The sequence below is a fragment of the Otolemur garnettii genome, unplaced genomic scaffold, assembly GCF_000181295.1.
Source record: "Otolemur garnettii isolate 467f Iridium unplaced genomic scaffold, OtoGar3 scaffold00233, whole genome shotgun sequence".
Taxonomy (NCBI): Eukaryota; Metazoa; Chordata; class Mammalia; order Primates; family Galagidae; genus Otolemur; species Otolemur garnettii.
In genome coordinates this window covers 678915-703227 of record NW_003852628.1, presented here as the reverse complement: position 1 = coordinate 703227, position 24313 = coordinate 678915, and the positions used below count along the sequence as shown (strand labels likewise).

General features: G+C 53.6%; 1 protein-coding gene across 1 annotated transcript; it reads left to right on the top strand.

Annotated features, from left to right (window-relative positions):
- Positions 1-6: 6 nt before the first annotated feature.
- On the top strand, positions 7-24082 carry LTBP4 (latent transforming growth factor beta binding protein 4). Its single transcript, XM_012812918.2, has 30 exons — positions 7-219; positions 3503-3694; positions 3876-4123; positions 4200-4302; positions 4655-4729; positions 4823-4945; positions 5463-5627; positions 6657-6806; positions 6929-7036; positions 7648-7779; positions 7868-7993; positions 8715-8840; positions 9338-9580; positions 10042-10167; positions 10256-10375; positions 11255-11383; positions 11575-11700; positions 12082-12204; positions 12422-12553; positions 14250-14381; positions 14464-14589; positions 15734-15880; positions 17117-17377; positions 17674-17745; positions 18063-18191; positions 18398-18544; positions 20237-20389; positions 21299-21679; positions 22102-22254; positions 23654-24082. Exons 2-30 carry the CDS (start codon positions 3631-3633, stop codon positions 23806-23808), a joined length of 4275 nt encoding a protein of 1424 aa, XP_012668372.1. The 5' UTR covers positions 7-219; positions 3503-3630; the 3' UTR covers positions 23809-24082.
- The last annotated feature ends 231 nt before the right edge of the window (positions 24083-24313 follow it).

The window sequence follows — 24313 nt, the reverse complement described above, 5'->3', positions numbered from 1 at the left end:
CGCTATTGGTACTGCTGGCGCAGCTCGGGCCGCAGCCCGGACTGGGCCGGCCCCAAGAGCGTCTCCGCGTGCGCTTCACCCCGGCCGTGTGCGGCCTGCGCTGCATCCATGGGCCAACAGGCTCCCGCTGTACCCCGACCTGCGCGCCCCGCAACACCACCAGCGTGGACAGCGGCGCGCCCGGCGGGGCGGCCCCGGGGGGACCCGGCTTCCGCGCCTGTGAGTGCGGGGTGGTGGTCCCGAGGGAAGGGTTCCCGGGGGGGTTGGGGGGTGGGGACAGGCAAATCCTTGGGGATGGAGAAGCCAGTCCCCCATCGAGAGGAAGCCCAGATTTCCTGTGCAGAAGTGCTGGGGAATCCCAGAAGTATTTAAGGAAGAGGGCCCCAATTTGGGTGGGTTAGGCCCTGAGGGTCCCCATTTTGCAAGCCAGTGAGGGTTCTCAGCCACCTGTGGTGTATCACTTGAAGGAGACTGGTGCTGGCTTTCATGCCTCTGAGTCAAAATGAGTTCAAAATTAAGAGGCCTAGGAGGGTTTGGGAAGGGGGCCTGAATTCTGAGACTGAGCAAGGAGCCACCAGGGACCCAAGGAGAGTTTCAGGGCCCCCTGGGGATGTCTGTTTCTGTGTCTTTGGGTGGAGAGATTGGGAGAGCTCAGTATGGTAATGCCTGTGAGGAGGGGGACTGGGGTGAGGAAAGTTGATCCGGAAAGCTAAGAGGGAAAGGGTCCAGGACCAGAGTTGCAAGGGTCCCCACGTGCTGCAGAAACCCAGATAAGAGGACTAGAGGAAGGGGCGCCCCCTGGGGGTGGAGGGGACAGAAGTGTATGCATCAGGCTTTCCTAGAGATGGGAGAGCCCTGGGGGTTCAGGTGACGTGGGGAGGGCCCACCACCTGTTGTCCCAGAGTGCAGAAGTGGGGAAACTCTCTAGGGTAGGGACCTCCCTGCCCCCCCCACCGTGAAGGCCCTCTAGAGTGGGGAGTGGGGGCCCCTGGCGCAGAGAACTCGCCCAGCTTGGCTCCCTGCCAGCCCAGCCCCAGCCGGCGTGAGCTCATCTCTCGCTTGAGCCCCCGCCTGCTGCCACTCCCTCTCTCCTCCCCTTCCTCTCTCCTTCCTTTACTCCCTCCCGGCCCAGCCAAGATGCCGTGTCCAGGCGGGTGCCAAGCCTCTGGGGGTACAAGGATAGGACATGTGATGGGGAGCTGACCTCAGCAGGACCCCAATGTCCTCAGCTTCCCCTCCAGGGTTGTGGGGCAGTGAGTTGGTTGTGCCCATCTAGTGGCTAACCTAGGTGTGGGTGCCTTCGGGGAGCTGGGCTGGGAGTCTGCATTCAGACTAGGAAAAAGCAGAGAAATACCCCTAGGCATGTCTTTCTTCCCACAACTCCATTAGAGACCCTCCTATTTTGGAATCTTAATTCCTAGTTAAGTCTCTCTTAGACCCCACTATTTAAACTAAGGACCCCACTGGAGCACCCTGGAGTCCTGGCCTGAGACTCTTCTCGCATACCCTAATCTTCCTCCCTATCCCTGTCAACAGACTCCAGATACCAGCTCCTCCAGTGAATTTTCCTCTCATTCTTCCCTTTCATTCCCCCCCACCTCGTGCCCCTCACCAGAGAACCCTGTATTATTGCCCTTCAGCTATCTCTACCCACTTCCAGGAGAAACCCCTGATTACAAAACCTTACAGTGATAACTCCCCTTCCCAGCTCAACTCTCTTCCCACAAAAGGCTCCAGTTTTCTTATATTTCCAACTGAGCCTACCCCAGTCACATCAGAGATTCTTTGTTTCCTGTCTCTCCAAATCCTGCTCTTGCAGCTGACCCCCTCAATAGGAACTTCTGATCCCATCTATCTTCAGAGAACCCAAGAGTTGGTCTTGATTAGCTGATTTTCCCAACAGGACTTCAAACGCTTTGGTCCCCCCAAGGCAGCTATCGATCAAAAGACTTGGGTACCTAAGTCTTTAGCTGGGAGGGGAAGAGTTTCTTAGTATCTTAGGGTCCCATCCTCTTATGTGGTGGGGACTTCCAGGAATTCCACTTCGTGTAAAAACTAGGGTTTCAGAACTCTCAAACTGGTCATCCCCTAGAAGGCAATAGAGTCTCGTTTTTTTAGGTAACTCCTCAAAAGGACTCGAGGGACCCTTGTTGAAACGGCGCCTCAGTTTCTGAGCTAGGCTTCCTCTCCATCCCAGAAACCTCAAGCTTTGAAACTCAGGTCTTTCTACCCTAGAGTACTGCCTTCCAGCTGATCTTCCAGGACTCCAGTCCTCTTACCCTTCTAAATTGACATGGCTCTCCTATGCTTTCATTTCTACAGCTGTGGTTCAGAATCCCACATGCGCCTCCCTGGTCAGCCTCGGCCGCCTGCCCCCTCCCTGTCCTCGGCACAGCTGTCTCCAGCTGTTCTCCGCAGCCTCAGGGGAGAAAGGGAGGGGGTGCCCTTACAGGACAGCCCGGCCTCCTTTGGCTCAGTGGTCCCGGGCTCCCCAAGGGTCCGGATTGCCGAGCCGCCGCCCTGCCCCCGCCGCTCCCCTCTTTGTTTACCCCGCCGCACAGCTGGCACTGCCCCTCCTAGAGGTGGCCTAGGGCCCAGTGAAGGCGCGCAAAGTAGAGAAGAAGCGCGTTCCCGCTCGTGTCCCCCGCCATGCTACCGGAGGCGGGAAGGCAGAGCTAGAACATTGGAGCCGTAGGCACAAAGTGGGCGGAGACAAAGTGGGGTGGGCGGGGGCAGAAGCCCAGATACCCAGGAAGCATGGTGGGAGGGACATGAGTAAGGAAGCCGGAGCAAATCAGAGGGAGGAAAGGAAGATGGGGAGGGGCTAAAGACAGCATGTTAAGTTTGATAGGCGGGGTTTTGAATCCCTCGGTTTAAGGTGCTGTGGGTGGGCCTAGAAAGGGACACAGAGACAGTGGGCGGAGCTGCAACGTCGTGGACAAGGCCGGAGGGAGCATGGGCGGGCACAAAATACTAAGGACACCGTGTTGGGAGTGGGGAGTTGTGGCGGGCAATGACTAAATGTAGTTTGAGTCAATAGAAGTGACCAACGCAGGGTCACAGGGTCTGGGACAGCAAAGGACTCAGCCAGACAACGGAATGGGCGGGGCTAAGTGCTGAGGCAGAGCTAGAGTGGAAAGGGCTGATCCAACGGGCGGGGTCAGCACTATCTGGGCGGGGCTGTAACACTGTAGTCTCAGCCAGAAAGTTGGCTCTCCCGGACTCGAAAAAGAAAGGTGACAAGAAAGTGAATAATGAGCCTGAGGGCGTGGCGAGCCTCCTTAGTGGGAGGGGCCATACTTCAGAAGGCTGAACGACTGGACCTGGCCAATGCAGACGGCCAAAATTGGGGCAAGGCTACCGACGGCTAAGGGCGGAGCCATTTAGAAATAAATGAATGACACCTTGAGGGTGTAGGGACTGAGCTATCTTGGATGCGCTGGTTCCAGGGGTACCTGCTCAGAGTGATGCCAGCCCTGAGTGTCCTCGCTTTCTCCCCCAGTCCTGTGTCCCTTGATCTGTCACAACGGCGGTGTGTGCGTGAAGCCAGACCGCTGCCTCTGTCCTCCGGACTTCGCTGGCAAGTTCTGTCAGTTGCATTCCTCAGGCGCTCGGCCCCCAGCTCCGGCCATGCCAGGCCTCACCCGCTCGGTGTACACTATGCCATTGGCCAACCACCGCGACGACGAGCACGGTGAGGAAAGTGTAGCCAGAGTCCCCTCCGATCTATCTGTCAACCATCTCACCGTTTCTCGGACCCTCAACTTTGCTTGCCTTTTCAAGTACCCTTCCTCAGCTTGCCGTTCCTCCCATTTCTAGTCTCAGTCCGTAAGAACTCGTGTAGACATCCCTTTGCCTGGCCTGCCCCCCTCCAGGCGTGGCTTCTATGGTGAGTGTCCACGTGGAGCACCCGCAGGAGGCGTCGGTTGTGGTGCACCAGGTGGAGCGTGTGTCTGGCCCTTGGGAGGAGGCTGATGCTGAGGCAGTGGCACGGGCTGAGGCAGTGGCGCGGGCCGAGGCGGCTGCACCCTACACGGTGTTGGCACAGAGCGCGCCGCGCGAGGACGGCTACTCAGATGCCTCGGGCTTCGGTTACTGCTTTCGGGAGCTCCGCCGAGGCGAAGTGAGAGGACTTTGGTGGGGTGGGGTCCAGAGTGTGCCACCGCGCGGGGGCGCGCTCACCCAACACTTCCCTACAGTGTGCGTCTCCGCTGCCGGGGCTCAGGACGCGGGAGGTCTGTTGCCAAGGGGACGGTTTGGCCTGGGGTGTTCACGACTGCCAGTCGTGCTCGGATCACCTGGGTAAGCCTGGGGACGTCCCCAAAGTGCTGGGAGTGGTGGAAACTTTACCGCTCCTCCTATTCTACCTATAGATAAACTTCCTTCACAAATTCTAGCCACGCCTATTCCTGGGACCATCTACCCCATTTTCTGATTTTGGCCATTCTGTTCTCACCCTACCTTTGTGCCTTGACCCCACCCATGCACTTCTGGAGCCTCCTACGTTGGCTTCTCAGATCCCCAACCTAAGGTTGATCCTGCCCTCACCCTCACACTCAATGTCTTTTAGTTCCTCTCACCCCACCTTCACCCTGCTGACTCCATTCTCACTCCACCCTTCCGTTCCTGGCCCACTCCTCTCCCTTTTCCACAGGGAACTCCCAACGAGTGGGCGCTCCAAATGGACCTTGCCCAACAGGCTTTGAGAGGATTAATGGGTCCTGTGAAGGTGAGATAGGACAAGGTGGGAGGGAGGCCTTGGTTCTGGGGCCTTGAAGGGATTAAGTCCCAAGCTCCTCTGTGACCTCCCCCGCCCTTGCAGATGTGGATGAGTGCGCGACAGGTGGGCGCTGCCAACATGGGGAGTGTGCAAACACGCGTGGCGGGTACACATGCGTGTGCCCTGATGGTTTCCTGCTGGACTCATCCCGCAGCAGCTGCATCTGTGAGCCACCTGAAGGGGCTAAGGCTGAGTTCCAACCCTGCCCTGCCCTGTCCTGCCCTGCCCTGAGACCACACCCCAAAGCATCCCTGAACTTTAATTCCCACAGAAACAGCCCCCCCACCATCTCAGAGTTCCAGGCCTCTCTCAGTCTTAGACCCCCATCACTTTTCAGAATTTCATACACTGTCAGACTTGTGGGACCATCTTCAGATCCTTCAAGAACCTCTGAAACCTTTCGATCCAGACCCCTTCATACTCCCAGACCCCCCAAATCCACTCATCCCACTCGATCACTCAACCTTCTTCAAATCCTGCTATCCTTTTCATATTCTCTCATTCACCTCTCAGGCCCTAAACCTTTCTCTGACTTCCAGAGCCCTCAGCTCTCCTTCAGACCTCAGACCTCTACCAACAGATCCTGACATTCACCAAACCCTCCTTGGGATATTGCCTGGCCTTCTAGTTACACCACACTCCCAGCCCAGCCCTGAAGAATTTCCTCCTTCTCCTCCCCCAGCCCAACACGTGATCTCGGAGGCGAAGGGGCCCTGCTTCCGCGTGCTCCGCGACGGTGGCTGCTCGCTGCCCATTCTGCGCAACATCACCAAACAAATCTGTTGCTGTAGCCGTGTGGGCAAGGCCTGGGGCCGTGGCTGCCAGCTCTGCCCACCCTTCGGCTCAGGTGAGTGCCTGTAAACAGACTTATCCCTAGAAGCGACACACGAAGCTCTAACTCAACCCACCCTGAAACCAGGCTGGGCCCTTGGCCGCTAGCCTAGTCTTTGAGACGAGGCTCAACACTCGTCTTTGAGCGGCCTCTGGCCTCACACTAGACTCTGCCCAAGGCTCTACTTCCTTCCTTAGCCACACCCAGCTTAAGACACTTCACCCTTAAGTTAGGCTTTGTCTCCTAAACTCAATGCCAGCAGCTGAGATGTGCTGCCTGTTCAAACCTGTCCCTGAGCTTTTTTCTTTTACTTTTTTTTTCCTTTCCTTTTCTTTTTTTCTGAGACTGAGTCTCTATTGCCCTACTAGAGTGCTGTGGTGTCATCATAGCTCATTGCAACCTCAAAATCCTGGGCTCAGGAAATCCTCCTGCCTCAGCCTCCTGAGTAGCTGAGACTACGGGTGTCTGCCACTGTACCTTGCTAATTTTTTCTATTTTTCTTTTTTTTCTTTTTGTAGAGTTAGGGTCTCACTCTGGCTTAGGCTGGTCTCAAACTCCTGAGCTCAAGTAATTTGTCTTGTCTTGTCTTCCCAAAGTACTAGGATTACAGGAATGAGACGTGTCACATGGCCTGTCACTGAACTTTGACCAAGTCTCTAGCTTCTGAGACATTACTCCCAGTTTGGTTTCCTCCTTAGACTGTACCCCAGACATGCCTCTCCCTGAGACACCTCCTTGGCATTCTAACTTTTACTAAAACTGAATCCCACAATGGAGCTATTTGCTAGCCTCTAACTCAGTCACTGTAGACTCCAAACCAGACCTTGTCCTTAACCAGTCCCTGCCACCATCCCAAATGGGGGAAAATACCCTTGGTCCCACCTTTGGCCTCTGAAATGTCCTGTTCTTTGGTCAGGACACCACCCCATCTCAGCATCCAACCCAAACTCTCCACACACTCGCAGACTAAGCCCTAGACTTGTAGGCCCCCCCATTTTCTCCTGCTTTCATGCCATTTCCCTGCCCCCTCTTTCCTATTCCCAGAGGGCTTTAGGGATATCTGCCCAGCTGGCCCTGGGTACCACTACTCGGCCTCTGATCTCCGCTACAACACCAGACCCCTGGGCCAGGAGCCACCCCGAGTTTCTCTCACCCAGCAACGCACACTGCCGGCCACCTCTCAGCCATCCACAGGTGAGCTGGCTCCTGGAGGAAGGGGGTGTAATCTCAAGTTGCTTCCATAGGGAAAGGAGGCCAGAGGGCAGCAGGGACACCCAAATCTAGGTCTCCACTCACTGATAACTCTTCCTTCCCAGGCTTTCTGCCCACCCACCGCCCGGAGCCCCACCCCGAGCCCCGGCCAGGCCCTGAGCGTCCCTTGCCCAGCCTCCCTGCCTGGACTGGTCCTGAGATTCCTGAATCAGGTGCAGTAGTGAGAATTGAGAGCATCAATGGGGAGTATTACAGGCAGGGTTCTGGGGGAAGAGACTACAACTCAAAGATTCCAATATAGAATAAATAGAGATGTCACAGACAGAGGATTTGGGTGAGAAGAGATGGAGGTTTGGGGGTTGAGTTGCAGCTAGATCAAGAGATGCAGTTGGAATTGAGCTCAAAATTATCTGTCAGTTGAGTAAGTCATATAATCTCTCTCTGAAATTTATTTTCTCACCTGTAAAATGAGGATTAGTGTGAGGCTTATATGAGCTGCGTCTGAAGTCTGACATAGTAAATGGCTCAGTTAATATTAGATAAATAATTATTTTCAGGAAGGGCAAGTAAGACTGTATCTCAGGCAGAGGGTTAGACAGCAAAATATTCAAAGATGGAAATCTTACAGTGACATTATTGGGGATTCAAGCAGAAGATCCAATCTGATCCTTTATAACATTCCATGATAAAGGAGTTGGGAACCAAAGGTAGAAGCCGGGGCTTAATGAAGGTGCTTTAGGTACAGCACCTGAGGGGACTGTACTGGGATGAAAGGGACAGAGGATTCAGAGATGGGGGAACCCTGGCTGACTGGACCCTCCAGGTCCTTCCTCCGGCATGTGTCAGCGCAATCCCCAGGTCTGTGGCCCAGGACGCTGCATCCCCCGGCCCGGTGGCTACACCTGTGCTTGCGACTCCGGCTTTAGGCTCAGCCCTCAGGGCACCCGCTGCATAGGTGAGCAGGGAGGAAGGCGTGGACAGAGGCAGCCGGGTGGGGAAGTTCTGCTCCTTCACCTCCTAACCAGTCCCCTCTGTGCCCTCAGACGTGGATGAATGTCGCCGCGTGCCCCCGCCCTGTGCTCCCGGGCGCTGCGAGAACACAGCAGGCAGCTTCCGCTGCGTGTGTGGCCCGGGCTTCCGAGCCGGCCCGAGGTCGGCGGAGTGCCTGGGTGAGAAATCCTCCGCACCCGGCTTCAGGCCCGACCCCTGTCTGGGTCTCGCTCCCGCCCTCCCACGCTTCCCCTGGCGGATCCGGCCCTACGGCCGCCCTGCCCTGCCCTGCCCCAGACCCCTGGTCCCGCTCCGCCTTCCGACCGTCTCCGGTCTTCGGGCAGCCCCACCCCTGTCTGGTCTCCAAAATGGCCTTGTCTGGGCTTGGTCTCAGTTCTGCTATTGCCTTGCCTCCCTCATATGCCGGCTCCCTCCCAATTAGCCCCGGCCCGCCCCTGTCCCAGGCTAGTTTCTGCTCCTTTTCCAACCAGTCTCCTGACTATGATCCTTGATTCGAACCCTGCCACACCAGGGTCCCATCCGAAAAGTGCTCCTTTCCCTCTGTAATTCCGCTCCTGCCTTCTCTTTACCCAGATCCCAAAGCTTCTGTTCCTGCCCTTGCCCAACCCAGAACCTTCGTTTCCCAGTTTGCTGCCCCTCATAGATTCCCTCCCCGCCCCTGTCTTGGCGAGTCCCAGCCCTTTCTGTGCTCTCCCCGCTTGAGCTCCCCCTTGGTCTGCTTAAACCTACCCTACCCATTCCAAGCCCCGCCTACAGCCTCAGGTCCCGCCCCCCCGGTTTGGTCCCGCCCCTTCCCTGCCCCCTACTCCCGCCTTTCCGTGTCGCTTTTTCTTCGGGGACTGTCTGCCCCAGTCCCAGCCGCCTAGTTTGTGCCCACAGACGTGGACGAGTGCCACCGCGTGCCCCCACCGTGTGACCTCGGACGCTGCGAGAACACTCCAGGCAGCTTCCTGTGCGTGTGCCCAGCCGGGTACCAGGCTGCGTCACACGGAGCCAGCTGCCAGGGTGAGGGCCTGGGAGGGGCCCGAGAAGAACAAGGGTAGAGCAATAGTGATGAGGGATGGAGAGACTGAGCAATGGGACAAAGTGAGCCTGATTGATGTGAGACAGAGGCTAGGTTCTGAGAACCAGACATGTGGCCTGATGGCTGTAGGAAGTGACCTGTGGATGGAGAGGCTGAGTCATGGAGGATGGGAAAGCAAGAGTGTGAGATTTGGAGAAATCCATAGCCAAGAACAGGGAAGAGTTATGGAGAACAGGGGAGAAAGAGGCTGACTCATGCCGACTAGAGAGACAGAGTTTTAGGAGCCAGCCAGGCAGCTTAATAGGGTTGGATGATGGTTAGAGATGGAATGATGGAGACAAGAGGTAGTGGGAGAGCAGAGTGTAGGGGAGAGGGTGGCAGGATGATGGAGGGTGGGAAGTTAAAGTGATGGAGGTCAGGGAGGCAGAGTGGACCATGGTGGGGGGTCTTAAAGGCTTCTTTGCCTTGCCCTGAGCAGATGTGGATGAATGCACCCAGAGCCCAGGCCTATGCGGCCGAGGGGTCTGCAAGAACCTGCCTGGCTCTTTCCACTGTATTTGCCCGGCTGGCTTCCGGGGCTCAGCGTGTGAAGAGGATGTGGATGAGTGTGCTCAGGAGCCACCACCCTGTGGGCCAGGCCGCTGTGACAACACTGCTGGCTCCTATCACTGTGCCTGCCCTGCTGGCTTCCATTCCCGAGGGCCGGGGGCCCCCTGCCAAGGTGAGGGTGCTGAGTCCAACCCCTCTTCACCACCATTTGCTATGGGGACCAGAAAGAGAAAATATTGGAGGACAGAGAGATAGAGTGATGGGGGTCAGTGAAGGAGGGGGGGATCCTGAGAGGGTGGCAAGGGTCTCACTCCAGAATAGTCTCCCCTTTCTCCAAAATATGACAGTGCTCCTCATTCTTCTCTTCTTTTTGAATGACATTCTTGTGCTCATGGGAATCCTGAGGAGGGGTCATCTGAAGAAGGCAACCTGCAGGAGGTGGTGCCTTAGCCTCCCTCTAGCAGCTGGAGAGAACAAGAAATAAGGACATGAGGAAGGAGTTTATCCTGGGATGGGGGAGTAGCCTGGGCAAAGTTGAGGAGGCTGGCTCAAGATTGGAGTATTGGGATGGGTAGTAAGCAACAGGGATGGTCCAGGCCCCTTCCTCAGCCTGACTGGTCCCCTCTGCACCAGATGTGGACGAGTGTGCCCGTAGCCCCCAGCCCTGCTCCTATGGCCGGTGTGAGAACACGGAAGGCAGCTTCCAGTGTGTCTGCCCCACAGGCTTCCAACCCAACGCCGTTGGCTCTGAATGCGAGGGTGAGGCCGGGGAGGGAGGGAGGAGCATGGACAGGTGAGGGGGGCACTGGGCCGCTTTTTCAAGGCCACCCTCTCCCCTGCCTCCCAGATGTGGATGAGTGTGAGAACCACCTGGCATGTCCTGGGCAGGAGTGTGTGAACTCGCCTGGGTCCTTCCAGTGCAGGGCCTGTCCTGCTGGCCACCACCTACACCGTGGCAGATGCACTGGTGAGACCAGGCCCTGGCTATGATTCTTGACCTGGACAACTATGCCCTGGCCCATAACTTCCTGGACCTCAATCCCCTTACTGGACCACATGCCCCAGAGCCTAAATGTGAATACTGATTAGATTACAGACTCCTCACCCAGACTGCAATCTCTGACCACAACTGTTGACCCTGAATATGACTCCTGACACTTGACTGTGACATGTGACCCTTGCTGATAACCCCTGCTCACATCCCTGATAGCAGTTGTGACCTTTCTGACCCTGACTATCTTTTATTCCTGAATTTGTATCCCTCAATTTGGATGTGACATTTGACCCTAATCATACCACTTAATCGTATCTCTGACCACAGTCCTGACTCTGTGTGTCTCTTGAACCTGTCTCTTTAACTGCCCCCTGCTCCTTCTCAGATTCCTTTCCCTGGAACTTGTTGGGTTCATGATCCCTGACCCTGACCCCTGACTTGAGGCAGAATTCTTGACCATAACTGTAACTTCTGACTCTAATAGTTCTCAAATGCCAGTCACTAACACTGACCTTTGTTTGATTCAGCAGAATCCTATCTAATGCCCAGGTTTATAATACTTGACTAATTTCTTACCCTGGTTAATTTCTGATGCCTATTCCAATCTAGAGTCCCTTAGCCGATCCCAGGACCCTGGCACAGGCAGTTCCTGGAAATCCAGACCCAAAGACTCCCAACTATGATCCCCCAAACCAGGGAACCTAGGTCGGCCCTACCCACCTCGGCCATGGAGCCCTCACCCCGTTTCCAGCTCAAGAAACTTCCCAACACCTCCCCCAGGTCCCCTTTTCGAAGGGGATTCGACTGGTCTATCTTTAGACTGGACCCCTTCCGAAACCCTTGCTTTCACAGATGTGGACGAATGCAGTTCCGGCGCCCCCTGTGGTCCTCACGGCCACTGCACCAACACCGAAGGCTCCTTCCGCTGCAGCTGCGCGCCAGGCTACCGGGCTCCATCCAGTCGGCCTGGGCCTTGCTCAGGTGGGCAGCGTGGGTATCGGTCAGCGAGCCTGGGAGTGGGGCCTGGGTACCTGGGCAAAGCCTGCTGGAGAAGTGGAAGGTGGACTAAAGAACTGTGGGAGCTTAGAAACCGGCCCCTGGGGTTCCTGCTTTTGTGGGCGAGGCTTAGAGGGAGGGCCCGGTGACCCCGCACAATCTCTCGCGTACCCTAGACGTGAACGAGTGCCTGGAGGGCGATTTTTGCTTCCCTCACGGCGAATGCCTGAACACTGACGGTTCTTTTGCCTGTACTTGTGCCCCCGGCTACCGGCCCGGACCCCGCGGAGCCTCTTGCCTCGGTTCGTACCCATGCTGGGCCTGGACCTGAAAAGGGTAGGCTTGTGGCTGGAAAACTCGGGACAAGGAGAAGACGACCAAATGGGGAAAACGAATTTTTGGCCAGGATCTCCAGGCGTTATGGGGGCGGGGCTTGTGGGAATCTCAAAGCAGTGACCAGGGAGGGGCGGGTGTGGCGAAACCTGGGGGAAAGGACGGAGACTGGATAGCTGGGCTGATTAGAAAGGAACTGTCCTAAACCTGTTGAGGGTGGGGCTTGCAGGGAAGTGAGAAACTTAAGGCAGGTCAGCTAGGAGGGTGGGGAAAAGCGGTGGAGGAGGTATGGCCTGGAACGTTAAGGGGAGTAGTAGATGGGCCCGGCTTTCTGACACCCTGTCCCGCAGACGTGGACGAGTGCAGCGAGGAGGACCTTTGCCAGAGCGGCATCTGTACCAATACCGACGGCTCCTTTGAGTGCATCTGTCCTCCGGGACACCGTGCCGGCCCAGACCTCGCTTCTTGCTTGGGTGAGAGGCCCCACCATGCCCTGATTCATTTGCCTCCCACCTCCTTCTTTCCTCTGCTTCTCCCCCTTTGCCTGTTTTCCCTCACTTTTCCTCCCCGACTTCCTGTCCTCTGCTTCCCTTGCCTCCTCCTGACTCTCCTATCTCCTCCTAGACTCCCTTACCTTGCCTCCCTGCCTCCCCTGCTTCCTACGTCTGACCTCCTTGTCTCCCTCCACAGATGTGGATGAATGTCGCGAGCAGGGACCAGCCCTGTGCGGGTCCCTGCGCTGTGAAAATTCCCCTGGCTCCTATCGCTGTGTCCGGGACTGTGATCCTGGCTACCACGCGGGCCCCGAGGGCACCTGTGACGGTGAGACTGAGACTTCTCCCTGCTCCCTCTGCCAGCTCTTACAGCTGGTTGCTGGGGTCTACTCTCTTGGGGACCAAAGAGGAGTGCCCTGCCTCACAGACATGGGGAAGGGAAAAGGCTTCTCTTTCTCCCTCTCATGTTGTCTCTGTAGTGGAAATATGCCACCACTGTGTCCTTGTACTTTCTTGTGGAGGTACAGGGTGAGAGTAAGGGGAGAACCTGTGCAAGACTTCGCTTCCAAAAGCAGCCCTGTCCCCTCTGCAGCTTGAGCCCAGTCTGCATTTTAAGCTAGACATGCCCCAAAGACACCTCCTACCAGTAAAATCTCTTAGGTCCCGGCCCTTCTAATCAGCCCATGGATTAAAACTCTTTCCTAATAGATGTTTGGGGCACCCCAAACATCCCCACCTTACTTCACTCTTCTACTTCCTGCTGCCCTTCCAGAGAGAATCAATCCTGGCTGCCTGGGCCCCATCCTTTCTCAGTGTGAAATTCCCCAACAGTTGGCTCCTGCCAGTTGAAGCTCTGTCCTGCCATTATTGCCCCAGGCTGTCCTTTCCTATTGCTCAGTCTCCTCCAGACTTTCAGAATTTATAGCACCCCACTTCTCACCTCTGCCCTGCCTACAGACCTGTGCTTGCCTGCTCTTATGTTCCAGGCCTTCCCTCCAGCTCCTCCCATTTCATCCTTCCCCTACTAGACTCTAGCAGAGTGCTGACTGAGGCAGCAGGTTGGGCTAATCTTACATATAGGATATACATATATATATGTCTTGGGGATGGGATAGGAATGATGTGTGGGCAGGGAGTTTGTAGAACACATGAAACAACAGTGGGCTGCCTTTTACTCTCTGATTACTAGACCTCTAACTCATGGAAGTCTAGTTTCATGAGATTTCATTTATTAATTCCACTGGAATTCTTTTTTTTTTTACAGTTTTTGGCCAGAGCTGAGTTTGAACCCACCACCTCTGGCATAGGGGCCGGCGCCCTCCCTTTGAGCCACAGGCGCCACCCTCCACTGGAATTCATTAAGCACCTAATGTGTGCCCTACTGGGGAGTACAGTAGGAAATGAGTCACACACAAACCCTGTGCTCTTGGAGCTAATATTCTGGGGGGAGGAGGTAAATAGTAAATATGTAAACAAATTCAAGATTTATTCAACAATTATTTTCTAGGCTCCTGTTGTGTATTAAGCACTATTCTGCACTATTCTATGCCCTGGAAGTATAGGAAGGAATAAAACAGATACAAATCCCTGCCTTTGTGAAGTTTGTGTTCTAGGCAGGTGACACTGGCATACCAAGAAATGTGAGGATAGAATATGTTGTCAGGTTTAAGAAGAAAAATAAAGGAAGATAAATGGACAGGTGGGGTGGTGGTGGTGGTGCTAGGAGGGCTTGACCTAGACATCTGAGTGAAGCAAGGAGGGAGCCATACAGATAGCTGAGGGGAGTGTTCCTGGCAGAGAGAACTACAAATGCAAAGGCCCTGAGGTGGGACTACATTTGGAGTATTTGAGAAATGGCAATGAGGACTTTAGAGTTAGCAACACTTGTTGATGTGTAGAAGCTCAGACTCCTAGAATACTTTAGAGACTTCTTAGTTGAGTCAGTGAGATCAGAAGTAGTGTTAGGAAACTTATTCCAGGCCTTTGAATCCCTTCTCTGACTTCCCTTCCGTACTTTCCTATAGACGTGGATGAGTGCCAAGAATATGGCCCTGAGATTTGTGGAGCCCAGCGCTGTGAGAACACCCCTGGTTCTTACCGCTGCACACCTGCCTGTGATCCTGGTTATCAGCCTACACCAGGGGGTGGATGCCAAGGTACATGTCAGTTGGACACTGGGTGGGATGTGGAGGTGGTACAAAGCCCAGAAATGGCCTGACTAGAGTCTGGTGGTTGCAGATGTGGACGAATGCCGGAACCGGTCCTTCTGTGGTGCCCATGCTGTGTGCCAGAACCTGCCTGGCTCCTTCCAGTGCCTCTGTGACCAGGGATACGAGGGGGCACGGGACGGGCGTCATTGCGTGGGTACGGGGCTCCAAGGGGTGGCTGGGGCAGGGTTGGGGGGGAGAGATTTGTTAGGCCCTGCCCCTCTCCATACATCTGAACAATTGTGAACCTCAGAGTTGAGAATTTAGACCTTGGTACATAACATCATTTCCATATCAGAGCTATTCTAGTGGCAAGTAACAGAAATCTTATTCAGGTTTTATTTTTGTGTGTGCACTTTAAAATTGCATGGAATGTATAAGTTACACTAATCTTAAGTGTACTTAAGCATTATTTTTTCCTAAAATTTTATGAGGAAAATTCCTAAGCATAGCAAACTGAAAAAATAGTAAAATGAACACCTGTATAGCCATGATCTTGATTATACTATTAACATATTATTATACTTTCTTCCCCTACTATCTGTCTGTTAGTCCATCTACTTTTTGGACAAATGAAAAAGTAAATTGCAGGCATCGGTACACTTTCCCCTCAATTCTTCCGTATGCATATTATTAACCAGAGTTAAATAAGGGTTTACAGATAATTTCCATTTGAGATTAAATTTACATACAGTGAAGTACATGAATCTTAATTATGCATTCTCTAAGTTTTCATAAATGCAAATATAACAGGTTTTATTTCTTTAAAAGGAATTAAAACTGCAAAGTCCTGGGATATATTTGAATTTTAGGCAAAACTTGATCCAAGCATTTTAACAAAGCTATTTCCATCTCCTCTCAGCTCTGCTTTCCTCTTTTAGAGTTGTTTTCAGGCAGACTCTCTTTTCACAGTTGACAAAGGTGTCCCTAGCATCTCTGGGTTACCATCCTCAACCTGGCAAACTAGAACCAAAGAGGGAGGTACTTTCTCAATATTTCTGGCAAAAGTCCCAGGCCTGGCTCTGATTGGTCCACCATGGTCCCTCCCTGCCTATCTCTGAAATAGAAATATGGTCATCTGGTTGGTCAAGTGCCCACCCCTCTGAGTAGTTTTCAGCACATGGGCTGAAAATGGAGGAGCATTGGGATCCCAAGGGAAATACAGGGTTTGTCAACACATGAAAAGGAGATGGTTTGGTCTGGGCCATTAAATATACCCATTTTGTTTGGAAGCTCAGAACTTGGAATCACAGAAGTTCATAACCATTGATTCCCACTGCCCTATTGTCTCCTATTCACAGATGTGAACGAGTGTGAAACACTACAGGGGGTATGTGGAGCTGCCTTGTGTGAAAATGTCGAAGGTTCCTTCCTCTGTGTCTGCCCCACCAGCCCGGAGGAGTTTGACCCCATGACTGGACGCTGTGTTCCCCCACGGACTGCTGCTGGTGAGACTGATATGTTTACTTAACAGCTGCTGGCCCTACTGGAAAATGATGTGGTCATGGGCTAGGGACCTGATGTGGACAGTTGCCATCAGTTACATGCTATTGATGCTGTTGTTTCAAACATAAAAAAAAAAAAAAATACACAGGTTAGCATGAGTAGTCAGATTGTGTCAGGATCCTGACTGTAACTCTACCAGATTCCTTCATTCAATCAATGTTCGAGGGCATCCACTGTGTTTAGGCCCTATTCTGGGCACTGGGAATACAGAGTAGTGACCAGGAAAGATCTCTTTGTCCTTGAGAGACAATTGTCTAGACAGTGACAATTTAGAGAAATCAGGATAGGAGGGAAGAAGCACAAACCAGTGGAGAACAAGACTGTGATGGGGAAAACCAAGGGCTTTGGGAGAAGGTGCCTACGATAGCCTGAGAAGAGGGTTAGAGAGGGCTTCCTGCAGGAGAGGATGTCTGCAGTAGGATGAGTAGAAATGAGCAAGGTACAGTGTGTGAGGAGGGCATTCTGGGTAGAGGACACAGCAAGGGCAGAGGCTTGGCAGGGCAGAGAGCACCTGGCATATTTGAGGAACTGAAATAAGTTTAACATGGAGTGATTCAGAGAGCAAAGGAAGAGTGGGGAAAGATGAGGCCAGAGAAAGAGATGGGTGTCAGATCACACTGACTTATTGTGGTCAGGAGGTTGGCCGTTTCCCCAGGGCACTGTGGCACCGTGGCACTGTGGAAGGGTTTGGGGCAGGAAAAGTGTATAGACAAAATCTGAAACCTCCCTCTGACTGCTATGTAAAAGTGACTGCAGAGGGTGACACTGGAAGCTGGGAGCCTAGGGAACAGTCTGGGGTGGGAGAGAATAGAGCTGGATCAAGGCAGGGGCCATGAGGAGGGGGGTGAAAGGGTGAGTGGGGGAAACACCCAAGAGGGCATAGGAATAAGCTGTGGTGCTACCTACATGTGTATCTGTTTGGGATGTGAATACCCAAGGAGGCATCCAGGAGGCCAGGGAAATCTCATATCCTCCACCCCAAACTGTAGCTGCAAAGATGGGAAAGTATGAGGTGGGAAGGTGGAGAGGTACAGAAGTGACAGGAGGTAAAACTGGAAGGAGAGATGACAGATGGGTGAGAGGTGTAGAGTCAGGTTCTGCCACGGATGTCTGGTACCCCCTGGGCTTCAGTTTCCCCATCTATAATACGCTAGGCTAAAATTTCCTTGTCTCCCTAGGCACGTTCCCAGGCTCACAGCACCAGGAACCTGGAAGTCCCAGTCATCCAGCTAGACCACCTCCACCACCCCGCCGGCCCAGCACATCTAGGCAAGGCCCTGTGGGTAGTGGACGCCGGGAATGCTACTTTGATACAGCAGCCCCAGATGCATGTGACAATATCCTGGCCCGGAATGTGACATGGCAGGAGTGCTGCTGTACTGTGGGTGAGGGCTGGGGCAGCGGCTGCCGCATCCAGCAGTGCCCAAGCACTGAGACAGGTGGGCATGGGCTGAGGTGAGTCCAGGGCTGAGGTTTTGGATAGAAATGCTGGATGGGGGGCTGGTTTAGGACTGGGAGAGGGGACAAATTTGCATGTGGGGTTGAGGTACTAGTATTTTCAGGACAAGAGCTGCCACACCATGGACAGGTGTGAGGCTGAAGGTGGGTACAAACGGGCATGAGGCCTGAGGACTTGGGGCACTGGGAAAGGTGGGTACCAGCAGGCCCAGGGCCCAGGGCCTTGGGCTGTGCTGGGATTCCTGTGTGGGAGACTCAGCCTTGTGTCTATGTGTAGCTGAGTACCAGTCATTGTGCCCCCATGGCCGCGGCTACCTGGCACCCAGTGGAGATCCGAGCCTCCGGAGAGGTGAGGATTCATCCCACACACCCGCCCTCAGCTCTCAGGCCTAGCTCTTTCTCTTTCTTTTTATCTCTGTCTCTCACCCTGTCTTTTTCTCTGTATCTATCTCCCTCACCCCAACCCTGCCCCTAGGTCTCTGTCTTCCCCACCCCACCCCTGCCCTACATCTCTGTCTCCTCCATCCCACCCCTGCCCTACATCTCTGTCTCCTCCATCTTTCTCTGACTCTTTCTTGGTCTCTATCACCATCTCTGTTTTCTCTGATCATGCTCTGCCCTCTTGCCCATCCAGCCCACTCTTATCTCTCTGTGCTCTTCCCCCAGACATGGATGAATGTCAGCTCTTCCGAGACCAGGTATGCAAGAGTGGCGTATGTGTGAACACGGCCCCAGGCTACTCGTGTTATTGCAGCAATGGCTACTACTACCATGCACAGCGGCTGGAGTGCATCGGTAGGAGCCCCACCTTCTCCATCCCATCCCCCAGTACTCTTCCCAATCCCCCAACAGCCCCCAGTCCCTCTCTGGAATGTTGCCACCACTCTGTCCTGGAGTTTAGACTCCATCTATCACACTGTCAATGTACTGGGAGAAAAATGGGAAAGGGGCAGGGATGTTCTAGGGGGCTGCGTCCTAACCACCCTCTTCATGCCTCCTAGATAATGACGAGTGCGCTGATGAGGAGCCCGCTTGTGAGGGTGGCCGTTGCGTCAACACCGTGGGCTCTTACCACTGCACTTGTGAACCTCCGCTAGTACTGGATGGCTCACGGCGCCGCTGCGTCTCCAACGAGAGCCAGAGCCTTGGTAACTCCGCCCCCCAAATCTGCCCAGCCCTGCCCCATAGATTACTCCCCACCCAGGCTGTCCAGGCCCTGATTACCTTGGGCACAACCTCACAGCTGCATGCGGGCCACACCTACATGAAGGCCGCATCTCCAGCTCCTGGCTCAAATTAGCCCTGTCCTGCCCCTCTTAGTCTGTATCTGTGTCTCTCTCTCTCAGATACATTGTCTCTTGGACTCCAGCTTCCTTTCTGTACATTGAGTGATTAGACCCAACCTCATAGAGTGGCTGTCAGGAATTTTATTTATTTAAAAATGAAAAAGAATTTTTAAATTTCCAAACATTTAGGAGGTACACGTGTTTTTCGTTACAAAGGATTTTAAGAACAATATGGAGCCTGTCTTACAAAGTGCTAAATGAATGTTACCTGTTAAAATTTCTCTATGCGTCTGTCTCTCTGTTTTTTGTTTTTTTGCAGTCTCACTCTGTTGCCCTGTGTACAGTGCCGTAGGGTCATATCTCACAGCAACCTTAAACTCCTGGGTGCAAGCCATCCTCCTGCCTCAGCTTTCCGAGTAGCTGGGACTACAGGCTCCAGCTACAGTGCCCAGCTAGTTTTTCTATTTTTAGTAGACACGGGTCTGGTTCTTGCTCAGGCTGGTCTCCAACTCCTGAGTTCAGGCGATCCACTGGCCTTGGTCTTCGAGAGCTCTGTGTGTCTCTCATTCTCTGTCTCTTTCCCAGTCTCTATGAGTTTTCATCATTTGCTTTTTTTCTGAATTTCTGATACTCTCTGGATAAGACTTTGTTTCCAGGTCTCTTTTTCTTCTGTCTCTCTCCGCATCTTTGTTTTCCTGTTTTATTTGAGTCTCTAACTCTTTGGATGTGTTTGTCTCAATCTCTTTGGATCCCTTTTCTCTTTTGGTCTCTTCCCTTTATCTCTAGGCATCTGTCAGTTTCTCTCTTTCTCTCTCTTTTTTTTTTTTTTTTTGAGACAGAGCCTCAAGCTGTCACCCTCGGCTCACAGCTCACAACAATCTCCAATTCTTAGGCTTAAGCAATTCTCTTGCCTCAGCCTCCCAAGTAGCTGGGACTACAGGTGCCCGCCACAATGCCTGGCTATTTTTTGGTCATAGTTGTCATTGTTGTTTGGCAGGCCCGGGCTGGATTTGAACCCACCAGCTCTGGTGTATGTGGCTGGCGCCTTAGCTGCTTGAGCTACAGGCACTGAGCCTGTCAGTCTCTCTTGAAGCTCTGTTTCTCTAACACACACTCTCTGTGTGTGTCCCCACCTCTCTTTTTGCTCACTGGCCCATACTCTCTTCTGCCACTTCCTGCTCCTGCAACATCCCCCCACACCCTGAGACTTCATTCAAATCATGGTCAGAGGAGAAAAGCAACTGCCCAAGGTTAGGGCTGCACAGCCCCCCAGAGACCAGACATAGGTAGAACCCTCTCAGACCCTACCCCTAGTCAGGAGACCCTTCTTTTGCCCTTTCCTCTTTATATGAAAGTCTCATGCCAGAACAATCCTTGTTTCCAATCTAGAACCCTAGAGTGACCCCAAATGAGTTCTGGGAGTCAAATCACAGCTGATGAGAAGGATTTGTTAACAAGCATAGAGTAGCTGCCTCCTCAGGGGCAGAGACCCAGCCAGCACTGTAGAGGACCTAAGTGCTAGTCATCCCTGATGTATGGTGTTTCTACCCACAGATGACAATCTGGGAGTGTGCTGGCAGGAAGTAGGGGCTGACCTTGTGTGCAGTCGCCCTAGACTGGACCGTCAGGCCACCTATACAGAGTGCTGCTGCCTCTATGGAGAGGCTTGGGGCATGGACTGTGCCCTCTGCCCTGCCCAGGACTCAGGTACTGTCACTAGCTGAGGCTGTACTCAGAAGCCCTGCCCCTTAGACTCCATATCCAGGCCCTTGGATCCTCTGTCTCAGAACCCCAGATCCCTCCAAACTGGGCCTGTTAGATCCTCATGTCACAGCCTATCCCAAAATTGGTCCCCAAGTCACATTTCTAAGACTTCAAAATCTCAGCCATGGAAATCCCAAGGCCTGACTCAGCAGATCCTATAGTGCTAGTCCTATAGGCCTCTGAGGTCTGGTCTCTCATACCATCAACTCCTGGACTTCAAAACCCCAAATCTTGAACCCTTAGGCCTGAAATACCAGTTGCTCAGACCCCGCCATCCTGGTGCGAAGACTCCCTGATCTTTGCCCCACGGACCTCCAAATCTCATTGCTTTGGACACCCACATTCAGATGTCTAAGACCCCATCACACACCCCTAGAGAGCCCAGAGTCTCAGTTCTTAAAATTCCTGTGTCCTTCAATTCTTAGGAACCCAGTTCCAAGGACCCCAGCCCTGGGTCCTCAGACTTTTGGCCCCAGTAGCTCAGACCCTCTCCTACACATCTTGGCCTCTTAGGCCCCCAGTAGCAATCACTGGGATTCCCTAGTTTTGGCCCATAAAACACTCACATCTTCTTCAGGTCCCTAGTCCTGTCTCCCATGGGTTCCCCAAATTCCAGCACCTGGGACCCTGACTTTTAGCTACAGTCTTTAGTACCTTTGATCCCAGGACCTCGGAATCCCATCCCAGCCCTCAGAAACCCCTGATCCTGCCCCTCCAATGCAGGCAGGCCCCTCCTTTGGGACCCTCACATTCCCAGGTCTCAACCTAAAGCCCTTCCTATCTTGCCCTGCCTCTTTTACTCAGAGTGGAGGCAAGAAAGGGCTGATTGTTTGGCTTGGCTTCTGTTCACAGATGACTTTGAGGCCCTGTGCAATGTGTTGCGCCCCCCTGCATATGGCCCTCCACGACCAGGTGGCTTTGGACTCCCCTATGAGTATGGCCCAGACTTAGGTCCGCCTTACCAGGGCCTCCCATATGGGCCTGAGTTGTACTCACCACCTGTGATACCCTATGACCCCTACCCACCGCCACCTGGGCCCTTTGCCCGCCGGGAGGCCCCTTACGGGGTACCACCCTTCGACATCCCTGACTTTGAGGACGACGGTGGTCCCTATGGTGAATCTGAGGTTCCTGTCCCACCGGGCCCAGGCACCCGTTGGCCCTATAGGTCCCGTGATACTCGCGGCTCCTTCCCAGAGCCTGAGGAGTCACCTGAAGGTGGAAGCTACACTGGTGAGCACAGGAAGCTGAATAATGGAGACTGACATGAGGAGCAGATGTACAGAAAGATGAGTGAGATGGAGGGAAACAGAAGGCAGGAGGAGAGTCAGGGTCAGAGAGATGGGACCTAGATATGGGTGGGAGAGAGCGACTGGAGAGCAGAGCAGCAGTGAAGATAAACAGAGTAATGCCTGTAGACCGGGAAAGAAAGAGATGGGGACAGAGGGAAAGGTGGGGAGAGCTGAACCAGGTAAACCTCCTGGCTCCACAGCGCCTCCCCCACCCCCACCCCCCGCCCCCCACCCCAAGCCCTGGAGCAGGCTGGGCAGTTGAGAATGACACATGAGCCAGAGGACCACTGTGGGGGATAAAGGGCAGAAGGCAGAGACCGCTAGTCACAGGGCTCCCCGCCCCTCCGCTCCATGACTTGACAGGCGCCTTGGGTGAGCCCTACGAAGAGCTGGAGGCAGAGGATTGCGGGATCGTGGACGGCTGTGCCCACGGCCGCTGCGTGCGCGTCCCTGAAGGCTTCACATGCCGGTGCTTCGATGGCTACCGCCTTGACATGACCCGCATGGCCTGCGTCGGTGAGGGCCGGGGCGGGCCCGCTGTGCTTGGGGGAGGGAAAGAGGCGGGGTGATCAGAGAGGGTGGAATCCTGGCTAGAGGTGAGTGGGCAGGGAGGGACCTCACCACACCAGCCTATGGGGAGGGAGTAATTCTTGCATGGGGCGGGGCTTGACGAAGAAGTGGGGTGGGTTCTGAGTGCAAGGAAGGCAGGGCTTGACGACCAGCATGGCTGAGACTTGAAGCAGGGTGGAGGGGTAGAACCCTACAGATGTGATTTCTCAGGACTCCCAGTGCTACCTCATCTCTTTGAATAGCCTGTTTTCCCATCTGTAAAGTGGGCATAGTCTGCCAAGTTTATTATTATTATTATTTTGAGACATAGGCTGACTCTGTCACAGGAGTTGAGTGCAGTGGCATGATTATAGCTCACTGTAACCTCAAACTCCTGGACTCAAGTCACCTTCCCATCTTAGCCTCCAGAGTAGCTACAGTAGCTAGACCTACAGGCATGTGTCAGCAGGTCCAGCTAATTTTAATTTTTTTCTCGTAGAGAATGAGATCCCACAGTGTTACCTAGGCTGCTCTGGAACTCCTGGCCTCAAGTGATCTGCCCACTTTGGCCTCTCAAAGTGTTGGGATTTATAGGCATCAGCTGCTGTGCTTGGCCACTGCCTAGTATAGACGATAGTAAAGCCTGTGATTAAAACCAAGAATTCTAGGGAAGTTTGATAGACCCTATTAGGCTCAGTCTAGCAACTTGGTGTGTGACCTTGAGTGGGTCACTGTCCTTTGCTTAGTTTTTCTAATCTGAAAAATAGGTATAGTTAAAGAACACATTTGGTAGAGTTGTTGTTGATATCATTAACACTAACTTAGAGTAACACTGAGGCCTATGTGTAAACCGAGGCACAGAAAATAGAGTTGAGTTCCCCAAGGTCTCACTTCCAAGAAATAGCAGGCAGTTGGTGACCTAGAGACTTGGGGAGCTGCCTTGAGAACTCAGCAGGGAGAGTGGGGGCTTCCTGCATGAGAATGGGTGACGTGCTTTTGGTTGTGGTGTATGTAAAGCAGGATCACAGTACCTACCTCATAGGGTTATGAGGATAAAGTTAGCACTCATAATGTGCTTAAAACAATGCATATGCATTTATCATAGTCGATATCATCACCAGTATTATTCTCCTAACAAAAACTTAGTGTAGTAGAGGCTGCTATACCCATCTTACAGAACACGAATTTGAGGCACAGAGAGGTTAAGCCACCTACCCAGGCTAGTCAGCAGATAGGAGGATGGATTCAGCTCCAAACGAGAACCTCCATGTCCACATTCCTCTGCCCTCAAGAAACTAAGAGACCTAGAAGGGGGTGCTTCTTGGTCCCCAGCCCTCAGCAGCGCTCCTTGTACCTTCCTCCCCAGACATCAACGAGTGTGATGAGGCGGATGCGGCCTCCCCACTCTGCATCAATGCGCGCTGCGTCAACACCGATGGCTCCTTCCGCTGTATTTGCCGCCCAGGATTCGCACCAACGCACCAGCCACACCACTGCGCGCCAGCACGGCCCCGGGCCTGAGACCCGGCCCCTGGCCGGCCTCCCACCCACGCCTGCGCTCACTGGGCCCCTGCGGAACACTCCGCAGCCTGTCTGTGTGCATGTGCACGGAGCCTCCTGACCAGACCCACCTGAAGGACAACCAGGAGTCCTGGAAGCCCTGACTACCTTCACTCTGCCGCCATCCCACCCCTCCTGCCAGCGCCACCAGGCCCTGGACCTAGGCTAGGGTCACCTTCACATTCCTGCTCCCTTTTATAAAATTTTCAATTAAAAAGCACTTATTTTGTATGTTCTTCCTCTCCCTGCCTTTCTGTTTCTCAAATCTGACCAGTTCTTTGAGTCACTCAGTTACATTCCCTTCCCATTCCTGACGCTATGTCTGACTCTTAATTTTAGAGACTATCACTTCGTCTGTCTCTCTCTCTTTTTTTTTTTTTTGGAGACAGAGTCTCACTTTGTCGTCCTGGGTAGAGCGCTATGGCGTCAAGCTCACAGCAACCTCAAACTCTTGGGCTCAAGCGAT

Bases quoted from the DNA above. Each gene is read 5' to 3' on its own strand.
- LTBP4 (XM_012812918.2), top strand. From the start codon at position 3,631: ATGCCAGGCCTCACCCGCTCGGTGTACACTATGCCATTGGCCAACCAC. The intron at 10,376-11,254 runs GTGAGACCAGGC...TTGCTTTCACAG, and splicing joins ACACCGTGGCAGATGCACTG to ATGTGGACGAATGCAGTTCC. The intron at 15,881-17,116 runs GTGAGACTGATA...TTGTCTCCCTAG, and splicing joins TCCCCCACGGACTGCTGCTG to GCACGTTCCCAGGCTCACAG.